Source organism: Amblyomma maculatum, chromosome 6, assembly GCF_055883805.1.
Source record: "Amblyomma maculatum isolate TAMU_Amacu chromosome 6, ASM5588380v1, whole genome shotgun sequence".
Classification (NCBI taxonomy): domain Eukaryota; kingdom Metazoa; phylum Arthropoda; class Arachnida; order Ixodida; family Ixodidae; genus Amblyomma; species Amblyomma maculatum.
The window spans coordinates 42,263,197-42,276,894 of record NC_139349.1 but is presented as its reverse complement, the minus strand read 5'-3'; the positions used below and the strand labels follow the sequence as shown (position 1 = coordinate 42,276,894).

Genomic DNA, 13,698 nt, shown 5'->3' with positions numbered 1-13,698 from the left:
GCGATCCCACAGTAGGCAAAAACACGGGAGCGGCACTGGGGCCAAGCTTGTTAAGAGCGTGTTATTGTAATGTGCAGGCGCCTTCTTTGGCAGACGAAACAACCATGTGCTTGTGGGGTTACCTGAGCATGACAAAAGTCGAATCCAGTCCCTTCTTAGAGGTGAAAGGGCATAACGTAGAGTAAGAGAGCACCAGAAACGAGTTTCCAATTCAAAACTCACTCTTTCTCTCCAACAATCGACTTGACCTGAATCCTGTCGAGTTCATGTACATAAGGTGTCAGCTTTAGCGGTGAGGACAAAAGTGATTCATGGAAAAACTCCCCATGCATGGCGTGCGGGGTTCGGTACTGCACGCCATATCATGCAGACTGATAGAGGGTTCAAGGCACACAAGCGAAGCATGGCTGCCTGGCAAGGGAAATGAGCAACATTGTTTTCTATTTGCTGTTTCCTTTGAGCGAATTAACCGCAGAACGCGTCAAAATTGCGAAGCTTCTGATGCTTGCAACTACTTTCAGTCAAGTAAGTAAACAAGGATTTTCCTCGCTCGTAAACAGTGCACGCAAACCACGTACAAAGTAATACGCTGCAAACATCATTGCTCTTGGATGTTCATTCACACAGAGTGGCAAATGAGCATTGTTAGTGAGCACGAAGCCCCGCGATAGCGTCCAGCGGCCTTAAGGTAAGCATGGCAACAGTAACAAGGGCATCGTGCCTTGGCACTGCACAGATTTGATTATCCTTGTCATCATTTTCGGTCAACCTCTCAGCCTTGCCATTCAGTAAACACAGCTATCTATCTTGACAATCTATGTTGACCTGCCTACCTGTTCTTGTAGGACATTCTGCAGCAGGTCCTGCAGATCCTGCTCAAGTCGAAGCTGCTGGTGTGTTCAGAGGAAGACGACTCGTCGTCCAGTGGCAACTGTGACCTGCGACCCGAGGCTGTGGTGTCCCTCTTTGAGGACTACAAGAACAAGAAACTCCGTGTCAACATCAACGTCCCCATGAAGGCCGAGATGAAGGTAGAACAAGAGACGACCCACAAGAACATTGAAGAGGACCGAAAAATTCTTATCCAGGCACGTGCTGTTTGTTTTTGTTTTGTAGAGCCAAGGTCTCTCCCATTTCTGCCCAGCCTTTCAGGGACGATGCGTCAATGAGCTCTTTCTTATTTATGCAGCAGTGGTTCTTCGCACATTCATTTGAGCTGTTTATTCCAAGATACAGGATAACTTTGTTAAACAGACCTTCATAGTGTCCAAAATTTCAGTCTGTTGTAAGACGAGTCTACGGAACCGAAATAGTGTTACTGTTGTAACCCGATTGACTTTCGGGCTGTGTATAGCTGCACACAAGGCAAACATCTCTAAAAGAAGGTAACTGTGCAACTAACAGGTTTTGGTGTTGCGGTGGAAAAGCCATCCCATTTGCCCTACTAACGTCCCATTTGCCCCCCCCCCCCCCCCCCCCCCCCAAATCGTTCGCGTGAAAGGTAAGTGTATTTTACGAGAAACTGGGAAATGGTAGCCTTCTTTTAAGCCTAAAACTTCGTGGCGTAACAGAGTTTTTGTCGCAGCATGAAATGCTAGCACAAGAATGCGATAATTTTGAATCTTCTGTGGAACAGTCTAGTAGGGTGTCCAGTTCAATCTAAATGTTTGGTATTCAACATTTCCAAAGTATTTATCTCATGTGATGTATATAGAACACTTGCCTCGCATGGTTTCGGTCTCATGCAGTTCCTCCGGAATGGCAGCGCAGCAGTTGCGCAGTGATGCAGTTTTTCGTAATGGTTTTGTGTTGGGAAAAATACATAGTTTTGAAGCGTTTATTTTAACAGTCAATTCTGTTATGCACAAAAAGAAAAAAAAAATTTAATGTTTGTTTGGATATAATATTTAAAGAAAATCACCATTTGCTTTGAATTTGCTTCGAACCAAAAAAGCACTTTTCGCGTAGGCTTAATAGAAATAAATAACTTTGAAAACACTGAACTACCATAAAACACTGCATTAATATGATCCGCATGTAATACAAGGTGTAATTTCGGGATATCGAGAGTGGGGAAAAAAAGGTTTTCGTCCGCATGTAATGTGAACAAAGAAAGATAATGAAAGTATTTATTTGCACTATGTTTCGCGGTTGCTCCGCGAGACGTACACACTTTCGCATCTAATGCCAACCCATGGCAGGCGTCTCGAATAACGCTACGCGCCTTCATGTGCCGGTGCTTTCCTTCTCGTGCCGGCATGTTTGATGAAGAATTTCGTGCATTGCGAGGAAAAGAGCAGCTCACATTCGCCTCGGCAATCGCGGAAGCCACGTGTAGGCCGCTTCTAGCTCGGACGCAGGACGGCAGCACACGAGCAACCAGTTAGCATGCACCGCGCTCACGCCTCTTCACTTCTATCCGCAGGCGTAAGGGCATCGTAAGGGTTTTCAGATTTAGTGTTTCTGCGATCATCGTCGTCGGCTGTATTTTATGCTGAGAGTTCCTTTTTAGAGATATTATTTCGTAGAAATTAACATGTTCGTTATCCCACATTTCTGGCATGGCTGGAGAGGCCCGTGAAAGACACGTGTAGAATGCGGAGTGTTGCTTTTGTCATTCCTACATTGTGCGATGCGCGATCGACCTGCCTCCGGTCGCGTATTGTGGCGTGTGCGTCGTGCCGTGGTCGTGAAGAACGCAGCATCTGTGTGGAGAAACCGAAACAGTTGGCCGGCACCACCGCTAGACGGCGCCTCCTCTCGCTGGAAGACTGATGCTGATAGCGCAGAATAATAGACTGACCAGAACTGCAAAGTTCGACTGAAATTTATTTGGATCAACATATAATACGAGGAGGAAATCTGACATGATAAAATCGAGAATAAAACCTTGTATTATAAGCTTGTTTTTACGGTACGCTGTTTGGCGAATCTTGGTTTAAGAAGCTTTATGAAGTGTTAATAATACTACTACTATCTGCGCACCCTTACAATCACTTTTTTTGGCGGAGCGTAGCTGGGCTGGCTGATTAATATGTGTGGCATTGCACGCACTTCTGGCGGATGTGGGAAAGGGTGCTATATGCATCACTATCTCCATGACCTCAAGTCATTTGATTGGTGGAAACGACCGAACCAGATGTGGCCACTGTGGAACCAGAAGTGGGGACAGCATGCTGTTCCGTTGTTTCCACCAATTGGATGACTCGAGGTCATGAAGAGAGCGATGCTTTCGATAACAGTGCAAACATGGAATACGAACCCAGGCCTGGAGGCATGGATAATGGCTTCTTGAATAGGTCATCTTTCAACATGGTGCTACTTCGAAAGCTAGTCCCTTATTAACTAATTCCATTGCTGGGGCGTCCAAGTAAGCTAGGTTTTCTGAAGCTGCAGACTAGCACGGAGCATTGGGCAGGACTCTAGCAGCAGTACTGCGAGTTATCTGAATCGGCAATGGTTGAATTATAACGAGGTCATGACCCGGGTTGCCCCTTCACCCCTGCGGCCTTAGCTTGCCAACACACAACCTAAGCTGATATGCACATGTTGACACTGCTTAATAGTAGTGGCTTTATTTCTTTTTTTTTAGCAAGGCCACTGAGTTGGTCTGCAATAGACTTCTAGTTTAAGTTCATTCATGTGCAAAGGTATGCAGCAATAATGAATAATGTAATGGCCAACGTCACCGTAGCTGCTTCTGTTGTCATGTGCTGCCCACACACGGAGGTATGTGCTTGAAGTTAAGCACCTACTGCCAAAATTTCCAGTGTAATGAACTTCAGACTAGCTTATTAGCCACCTGATTAAGTCCATCCTGTTGAAAAATGTATGTTGCAACAGAATCTGCAGAAACAAAATTCACTCAGTGATAGAGATAGGAAGATTCATCAAACTTATGATGTCAGAATATTCATTGTAAGTGGATTCATTATACAGTCGAACCTCGATGTAACGAAACTTGCTATGTGATGAATTTTTTTATTTCCCGATCTCTGTCCCATGGAAAGATATGCCGAACTTTCGATTTAACGAAGACCTCTTGCATCGCATGCATGTACTAGCATCCACCTTGACAGTTGGGTCGAACCAGAGGCACATCGCATTTTACGTTTGCCCTTTTACGTGCCACTTTTGCCAGCAGTCTGGAATCTGCGAGCGGAACAAAATGATGATGACGGGTGTACCTCTGCGCTATCTGTCGTGTACATACAAAGCCCATGGTGTAAAAGATTTAGGACGCGCAATGCCATGACATCACTGACCAGATGGAACGAAAAGTGCTAACTGGAAATGCCGTAGTTATGTGGGTAATGAACCCACTTTTAAATCCACATAAATTACACGAGTTTAAGGGAGGCTTTAATATACAGGGAAAGTTAAGATTGTTCTTCTTCTTTTTTTTTTGCACATCAACTATCAAAGAAAGCACGCGGTCAGCCTCAGTCATGACTCCGGCTTTTGCCATCGTTCGCTTCAGAGGCATTTGCTGTTATTGCATGTCTCCAATGGTGTGATGTTCTCACTGCGAAGCATCTTGGCGTGCTGCCAAGGGATTGCGACAGTGCGAAACAGAAAGATGCACTGATAACTAGCGTTTTTTTTTTTTTTTTTTTTTTTTTTTTTTTTCTTCTTTTTTTCTGAGTTCTCAGCGGCGAAAGTGGGAGGTGAGTTCATTACGCAAATAAATAGGTACACATACGTGAGGCCTGAGAAAAAGATTGCCGCTCCCAAGGTAGCTGAGCCGGCTGCCGCTCCAAAGGTAGCTGCGCCGGCGGTGCAAGCATACGACAGCGTAGTCATTCAGCTGATTTATGGAGGCTTGTCTCAGTTTGCAAACATTTAATGAGGATAATACCGGTGTCGACATCTGGCCGAGGCTTTCAATACTAGGCTCTGCGCTCGCTCTTTGCGCACATGGAGAAAAATGATTCGTAATCTTCCGTTTGCTGTTGCTCAATATGCTCCTGAAATACAAAAAAAACATCGGGTGCCCTTGTCAGCGCTATTATTGCTAGGATTTCTTCTTATTTCCTGAATTCGTAATATACGAGTTCCCATCTGCTAGCAGTGTTCTACGAACTTGTTACTTTATTTGGGCAGATAGAACATGGGATCTTCGACATAATGAAATTGGCAGTTTAACAAAATATTCGGCTTCAAGTAGGACTTTGTTATATTGAGGTTCGGCTGTATACTGATTATGCTGTGCTGTCAGGTTGGAGTAAGACGTGAGCATTACCTGTGTGTTAATGGTGCTGTCACTATTCTTCTCTTGCATTCACTGGAATGAGCTACTACCTACCTGAATGTTCCTGCATTTTGTACGTGCCTTGCTCAGCATGTTCACATCTCAGTTAGGCCTGTTGTATGGATGACCAGCAAACCGGAGTGTAGTGTTCTATTAACCTCTGCGCTGATGTGCTATTCCAGGCGGCCATAGTGCGAATCATGAAGATGCGCAAGACTCTCAAGCACCAACAGCTCCTCGCCGAAGTCCTGAACCAGCTTTCCTCCAGGTTTAAACCCAGGGTGCCTGTAATTAAGGTAGGTGCTTGTTCTAGCCGTGCCAAACGCTTTTCCACAGTTGTTCGATTTTTGTATTCATTTGCTTTTGAGTGTGCGTGTAATTCGTAGCAGTCCGTCGGCGTAGTTAACCTGTTGTGACGATGATTTGCGAATAATTTGTGTCCATTGCCATCGCATCTTGGAAATGCTTTCTGTAGGAGTTGATGGCTGGCAATGACGTTCATTTTTGTTTTGGCAAAGTGTGTTTGCTCTGGGGAAACGATACTATGTAATGCCTTTTGCTAACAGTGTTTTGTTAACAGTCCAGCTGACTGTCCTTACTTTCAGAAAAAAAAAAATTGATTTTAGGTTTGATAAATTGTGACTCTATCGTGCTGTTTTGTCTATGCTCAGTGATGGCGCTTTGCCACAGTTAGAGGCACTGCTCACAATGTCATGCAATGACATCATACATCCTAAGGAATAACTGGCCTATAGCAGCTTTCATCTTTTGGATTTGGAAGCCTTCTTATTTTCTTTGAAAATATGGTATTTTTCAGTGTTTATGTTCAATCCTAGTCCTTGACCACAACCCCTTCGTCATCCTGGGAGTGGGGAAGCTTGTTTTTATTGACAAGGATGCTGGCTTCATGAAATTGATTTGCCCTTTTTTATGAAGTATGCGTGAAAAAATTTCTCACATTCTGCTTTATTTCTCTTCTTGCAGAAATGCATAGACATCCTAATAGAAAAGGAGTACCTGCAGAGAGCGGACGGCCAGAAGGACACGTACACTTACCTCGCATGAAGCACCAAGTCCATCTTGGGTGGGAAGGGAGGGCCAAGAAGAGCCAAGCGGTACATCAAGTGGGTCGCTTGTGAACAAGAAGGCAACCTCAAGAAAGGCATGGTCTCTGAGTTGAGCCAAAATGGCATACGAAGATGGGCAGTGACTGCACCTACCTGAAGACCTCCCCTCTTTTCCCACCCCTCTCATTGAGGAAAAAGTGAACAGTGTTGGTCGCGCGAGGTTTTGATTTTTTTCCCCGTGCTGCAGTTGTCACTTCCATTACGGCCAGATAAGGGTGTTGATGCCTCTCCCCCCCAACACAAAAGGCATGCCTCCCGAATGCTGGCCCCAAGGAGTAGCGGCGGTAGCGTCGTGTGCGGAAGACAAGTTCTGGCAGCTGTGCTCGTTCTCTTCTCCTCCTTTTCCTCCTCAAGGCAGGACTTAAAACTAAGAAGACAAAAAAAAAAAGAAAGAAAACAAAAAAAAAACTGGACTTCAACAGGCAAGGGGGGAGGGGGGGGGGGGGGGGCTATAAAAGAAGAAAGATGAAGGCCTCTGTTGTGACTGTAACGTGTGTGTGGCTCCTTAGGAACGTTTCTCTGACCCGTTGGCGTTTGTTGCAGCCATCTTATGTGCATAAGCCCGACCTGAACTTGAAGAAAACAAAGCAGTGCTGTGTCTCTTTACTTTTTGTTTTTCCTGTTGTGAAATTTGTGCATTTCCTTTTGTTTTTTACCTTCCTCTGTGGTCTCCTCCCCATCATTTGTGACCCTTCTACTTCTTGTATTTTTTTGCATTTCCCTGGCATTTGCATTGCTGTTGGTAGTCCTCCAAAGCATGCAACTTATGCTTCCGCTTCGCCGTCTTTAACAGTTGTCATTTCATGGGTCACCACCAGGCTCGGTTTCCTAGTGAACAGAACAACTGTAAAACACACACACACAAAAAAAAAAAGTGTATGTTAGGGAGTTTCGGTAATCCAAAGCATTGTCTTGTGATAGCGGCAACGGTTATGTTGGCGCACTCATTTTTAGGTGCCGCAGCGTGTTTCAAAACGGCCTTTCTTGGTTCCTGTATTGTTGGCTCTTCTTCAGTCAGTCGTGTTCTCTCTCTTTTTTGCTTTTGCTGTTGGAGGCACAAAGAAAGGTGAGTGCGGTGTTGTCACTCCCCAGTGCTCATCTCCCATGATTGTTTTTTTCTCGTAGTCCGCAGGGAAAAACCGGGTCTTTCCATTTTGTTGAGCATGCTCCTCTCTTTGCGCGAGGGTATTGGCATTCGCCTCCCTCGAAAATGCTGACGTGTCGTGTACGAGAGTGCTGAAATGTGGATTCTGAGGAGCAATAAAAAAATGTGCACAGAAGAGCGTGCATTGTCACTTTCGAAATGGTGCTCTGCGGGCTTTCTGTTTAACTTATTTGAAATTGCTTTTCATGAAGAATGTTTTCTTGCAGTGAAGCATTTTGATTTTGCTGCTCTTGCTACTGTATTGCTACAGCTGTGTGTATTGGCAGCTAATTGGAAGCTGCTGGAAAATTCGTTTGGGCCAGTTTTTATACAGATGCTATGCAGACAAATTAATGCCATGAAGTGCTTTCTGAATTGCTTAAATGGCATTTGTGCAGGGCCACATGCAAGCTATTGAGTTTGCCACCACGAGTTCTTTCAAGAAATATAAAGTATGCAAGTTTGTTAGAAACCACCTACCAAGTGTAAAAGTGTGATGAGTCACCTTAATACATTTTCGTTGTGAATGGTGCAAGTTTAAACTTCACGTATGACACATTCTCAGCTTGTGTATTGACACCAAGGTGTTTTTCCTTTCATTGCATGTACTAGTAAAAGTGCGTTCTCAGTGGGTTCTGGGGTGTTGCAACATTACTTCCAATACAGTGACCGATTTCTTAGTGAATTCAGCTCTCAATGGGACTGTCTCCACTTTTCTACCTAACATTATTCTACTGACTATGTCCCGTTTTGAACGGTTCCAAATACTCCACTTCCTGAGCCATGAGCCCGTCCTTGTGATTGTGTACTTGGACATTTAAATTTTTTATACAATATACAACCTGGCTGCTGAAGGCAATGCTTTAAGGTCTCTGTGATGCTCTTGTGTAGCAGAATTCCTTGCCTTAATCTTTATCGTTATGGATTCACACCATTGAATATTCCTTTGTTATGCAAAGATGTGGAAATTACTCATCATTACATTCTTTCCTACTGGGAGTGTGCTCCCCAGAGAAGAAATTATTTGGATATTTCCTTCTCCCGATTAGGGAGTGCAACCTTCAAAGGCATGCTGCACATTGGCTTTAGGACATGCCCTAAAGCCAATGTGCACAGGAAGATTGGTTTGTTAGTGCTTCACTGCCTTAATTTTATTTTCAAGCTTTACAATTTTTTTTCCTAAGTTACTGTCTCTACAACCTCGAAGTATTTTTCCAATATCCCTAGCTCCTAATTGGCAGTTAATGTAATTCGGGATGAATTATTGATTTCTTGCGCCTACACTAAGCCCTGGCAAATTCCTCTGGGTACATGTCATGTCTTCTAGGGAAAGAAGGTTGCGAATGCTGAAGATGAGCGACAAGCCCCGCTACAAACCCTAGAAGCCATGACCATGAGCTGTATATTTTTGATGGCGGCAGCACAGGTAATAATGATCGTGAAGCTTCGATTTCGAAAAAGAAAAAGGACCAACAGTACATGGGACGTTGCGCATTTGCTGTTCGAGTGCGCGTGTGGCATGGCTATTAATGACTTTACCGCTGCTGCTTGCCGCGGCCGTCTACCGCTACCGCGCGCAGTCAGCCCAGCACGCGCTGATTGGTACCTGCGTGCGGAGTCCACCATTTGTCACCCTCGGGGTGATTGCGCATGCGCAATGACGCTCGCGCGGTAGCGCTAAACTAAGTCTCTATTATTGTACTGTACCTCCTTTTAAAATGTGATGACAGGTCTAGTTTTGGGATTGGATCTCGAAGCACGTGGATTGTTAACGTTTGCCTGGTACTGGCGACGAAAATTCACTGGTTGGGCCGACAGGCATATGTGCCGTGCAGCGTGCATTTGCGTGGTGAATTCGCAATCTCTGCACTGAATTTCGTCATAAACTACAAGCCGTGACGTCGAGAAAAAAAGGATCTATTGCACTCCACATTTTGGCGATACATTCACTGTTATCGGTAGCATCGCTGAAGCGTCGTTTGATCGACGGGTGTCGTTTAGAGGGGTAAAAACGCGCTTCCAGCAGCGATGTTTAGGATTGTTAGGGGTAGTAAATCATAGTTCTGCAGGCGTTCCGACAAGCTTGTGCAGTTTTCGTTTTACTAAACGTTTCAGCTCGCACCTGGCGCCAACGGTCATGAGCTGCATGGAACGACTCCAGACTTGAAGATGAAAAGTCTATACAGAAACGGAAGTTAGCCGATCTCGAATGCCATGCCTTAACAGGCGTCGGAGTCGCACCGTGAAGCATACGGCGAACTTCCTTGAATTCGGTTCCGTTTTTCACCTCCGTCAAAAACGCTGTCCGATCCTGTAACGGTGCAAATTACAATGGCTTCTCTTTGAAGTGGAAACAGTAAATATAAACGGCTGTTCTCATTGACTGAGTCTTTATTTTTATGTTGTTACATGTGTGGGCGAACAAACGACAGGCTGATGCATCGCCAGTAATGCAGCCTTCTCCGACAGTTTTGATTACACACTACAAAAATAAGAAAGGAAAAAAGGTACACAGATGCATCAAGTGTTCAGGAGCTGTGCATACCTATCAATGTGCACCACATTCTGGAAGGGTACAGTCTAAAATGAGAGACATGCTCTCTAGTAATGCAACTTAAAACAAACCACTAGGAGTTACTGTCTAACATGTAAAACTGCATGTTCCTTTGCCAGAAAGAAAGAAAAGATCAAAATAACCACAGCAACATGCTACTACTCTATACGTAAGACTACCAGATGCATACTATTCTTGTAATTCAAGAGGTCCAATTTTACAATACACACAAAAAGCACACTAATGGTAGCACAGCCAAGACATTGGAGGATTTATGGTTTCCAAAGGTTACAGTTTCAAGGCAGCAGGCAAAGCAGAAGTGCTACAACTTGTGATCAAACACCTCGTGCATGCTTAGGGTAATTTTTGGCTAAACAAAGGTGATTAAAAGAACATCTATACTTAAATAGAGCCTCCTATTGTTAATGCAGGATATAAACCAGACACCAATGCAGCACACGCAAGATATAGAGAAATTTAGTCAAACGAACACATGAAAGGACGTGCTGTGGGAGGGCCCTCCATAGGCCTTGCAGTGGACCAGCTCTCTGCATTGGCGTTGATGAGCTCTTCAATCACCTTCTGGATGTCTCCTGAGTGCTTCTTTAGTAGGACCGAATTGAGCTCCCTGTTCCTGAAACCCATCTCAAAGAGCTTGTTCTCAGGTGCAAGGCACGTGGCCGGTGGTGTCCACTCCGGCGAGCTGATTCGCTGCCTTTCTTGCTGGATTCCCGAAAAGACCGTCTTGGCAGTATTGTACACCGTTGCCGCAGCATTAAGGGCTCCGTTCACTAGGGCTTCTGGAAGTGCATCTCCAACGCCTTCCACTTTGTATGTCTTGCGTGTGGAAAATGCTGGTTTCGTTGCTGCCTTGGCCACACTTTCTGCGCTATCTGTAGAGTTTGCTTCATTTTGCTTCTCTTCTTGATCAAAAGATGTCTTGGCATCGGCTGTGCTTATCTGAGTAGCAGTGGCTGACGAGTTGGAAGAGTCAGATTCGATTAACGGGTCCTGAAACCGTGCAGGAATGGTGCCATCCCCGTCATTATCACTGTACCCCTGAGGAGGAGCAACAGCAGGTGAGGACATGCACTGAAGTGGGTCACAGTAGTTGCACTTTGTAGGCTTGGCGATCACTTCGCAAGAAGTTGCTGGACTTTGCACAGTAGACTTGCCTCTTTCTGATGTAGACTTTGGCTCTGGCAGATTGAACGGGATGTTGAGATTGAAGCAAGACGGCAGAGGAACAACCTCAAAGTCACCCTCAGTGTCGACACTGCTCAGGCTAAGCACACTGGCAGACTCCTCAGTGTCGTGTAGAATTGGCATGTCCAGGATTGACATGTTCGAACCAAGGGCTGTCGCACCATTCTCCTCTACCTCCTCAGGCTCGGGTGACTTGCGTGGGGTAACAGCAGCGGGAGTATTGAATGGTGTCGCGGTGTGCGATATAATGTTTGCCTTGAGACCAGTGGCAAAGTCCTCGGCCTTGAGTGCAGGCTCATGGCCGACGTCATCGTCGGCTCCATCAACAACCTTGAGGCTGGACATGTGCTTCTGTTTCGGCTCAAGGGTGAGAGCAGGGTCCACAACTACATTGCACCAAAGACGGTGACCGAAGTAGCCGTGCGGGCTGAACATTCGCCAGTGAGTCTGGTAGTGGCCGGGCTCGTGCGGCGCCGAGAACTGGACTTCCAGCATGCCTTCTTCATTCGGCAGCAGTCGAGGGGCCTCAATGTCCGTGTCATTCGGCATGAGCCCCAAGGTGCCCCAGCAGTACTTGAGAAGGATGGTTTCGTCCCACGCCCTGCTTCCAGAGTTGCGCACTTTCCAACGTTTTGTAAAACGGGTTCCCGGTTGGACATGGGTCCAGTCGGGTATGGTCTCATCGCAGATAAACTCCGAATCGTAAGCGTCAGGGCTCAGGTAGTTCTCGGTGCTCGAGGCTGCACCAGGCAGTCGGTAGATGTTGCTGTCTCTGAGATTATACTTCTCGAGTTTCTTCATGAGTTTCTGCATTTTCATTTCTTGCTTCATTTCCCTGATGGCGGACGCACGGTTTGGAGACCGGATAGGCCGAAAAGTGCAGCCGTTGGAACGCTTGCGACGCGCGACCTGCTGCAAGCCAGCGGGTTTGCGGATTTTCAGCATCGCATGCGAGCTGTCGTGCACGCTCGGCAGCGATTCGCACACTTCGCACAGATCATAGTTCGGGCAAACCCAGCACCGGTAGCGAACCCCCTGCACCTGGCAGCGACAATTGCCGCACGTCGGCGCGTCCGGGAATGCCTCAGCAGCGGCTGCTGCCGTCCACCTGTCGACCTTGCGCGCGTCGAGCCGCTTGAAAACTTCTGCCGTAACTTCATCCTTGAGCTCGTTCCTAAGCGTTCGCACGAATTCGACGAACCAGGCTGGTGGGGTGGTACCGCCGTCGCCTGCATCGGCTCGTGACACGGCTGACGCCTCGGACGAAGCGGTGGCTGCGTCAGACGCGTCTGCGTTGACCGCCGACTCGGCCGATGTGCTGTTTCCGCCAACAAACACAAACTCGCCTGAGTCGTTGCTGTGATGGGCGCTGCTGAGTGGCCGCGTCGATTCGCTTGGCGGAGGTGCATCCTCTTCCGTGATTTGTATTTGGAGAACGTTGCCTTTCTTCTCTGCGACACGAAGTGCTTCCTGCATTTCGGGATCGGAAGAAAGCAGCACCCTCTCGTCCTCGTCATCAGCGTACGTTATGCGGACGGCGGACCCAGTCGGGGACAATCCGCAGCCTTGCAGCAGCGTGTTTTGCACCGTAGTCCAGCTGGAAGCACTCGGCAAGCTCAACTGAAACCTTATAGGGCGCGGCGTAAACTCGACAATAAAGCGAGTTTCAGCCATGTTCACATAATTTTCGTCGTCAACGAGTGCAGCTGATATGCGCATTTTCTCGTCCTACTGCTGCTCTGACTTTTTCTTTGCCTATGACGTCATGGCAATGCTCTGTTTGTCACCAGGTGCCGCGACAAGCATCAACAGACCACAAGTTTCGGTTTCGACTTCACATCACTACTGCTATGCTTTAATAGTAAAATTAAAAGGTACCACCCCGCGCCATACATTTGAACCACGGAGTATATTTCTTTCTAAAATGTTTCCTTATTTAACTAATGTTTTTACTTCCTTATGGCTTTATTACTTCTGTCGAAATGTGACCCCACAAACTGAGACAACCTTACGTTGAACCACGAAGCTTCCTATCTTCATGCGTTGAACTGAAATTAGCATTTTTTCCCTTTTATTTTTTTTTTGTTTTCATCAACGTTTTGCCTTGTTGATATAATAACGTCGAATTTCATCCATGTTTGCAAAACGAAGGTGGCGCCAAGTGACGCTGCTTTCGAAACCAACTCGCTCGCGCAGATATTTCGAAGCGTGAGTCTCTCTTGTGCTGAGAAATATTTATATTTATTCCTGCAGAATGGGTCTGCAATTTTTCAGCCTGTTCCTCCAGATGCACTTACCGGGCAGTGCGCTGCTGCCACTGAGAAGGAAGCTTACAACAGCGGGTGCTGCCACGTGCGGGTGTACAGTGATTGCATAAATTAAATGTAGACAAGAAAGCCCAAGTTATAAGAAATAT

The 13,698-nt window shown here is 46.2% G+C and overlaps 2 protein-coding genes across 9 annotated transcripts in view; one reads left to right on the top strand and one right to left on the bottom strand.

Annotated features, from left to right (window-relative positions):
* The window catches only part of Cul1 (cullin 1), a 68,768-nt gene extending 58,867 nt beyond the window's left edge, over window positions 1-9,901 (top strand). For all 8 annotated transcript variants that reach the window (XM_084606529.1, XM_084606525.1, XM_084606523.1 and 5 more), the window contains exons 18-20: window positions 846-1,088; window positions 5,434-5,547; window positions 6,236-9,901. In XM_084606529.1, the coding sequence (XP_084462655.1) occupies window positions 846-1,088; window positions 5,434-5,547; window positions 6,236-6,316 (438 nt within the window). In that variant the 3' untranslated portion in view covers window positions 6,317-9,901. The remainder of the gene's footprint in view (window positions 1-845; window positions 1,089-5,433; window positions 5,548-6,235) is intronic.
* On the bottom strand, window positions 9,896-13,039 carry LOC146185616 (next to BRCA1 gene 1 protein-like). Its single transcript, XM_084606522.1, has one exon. The coding sequence runs from the start codon at window positions 12,999-13,001 to the stop codon at window positions 10,554-10,556; it is 2,448 nt and encodes an 815-aa protein (XP_084462648.1). The 5' UTR covers window positions 13,002-13,039; the 3' UTR covers window positions 9,896-10,553.
* Between the last annotated feature and the right edge of the window lie 659 nt (window positions 13,040-13,698).

Bases quoted from the DNA above. Each gene is read 5' to 3' on its own strand.
- LOC146185616 (XM_084606522.1), bottom strand. From the start codon at position 13,001: ATGCGCATATCAGCTGCACTCGTTGACGACGAAAATTATGTGAACATG.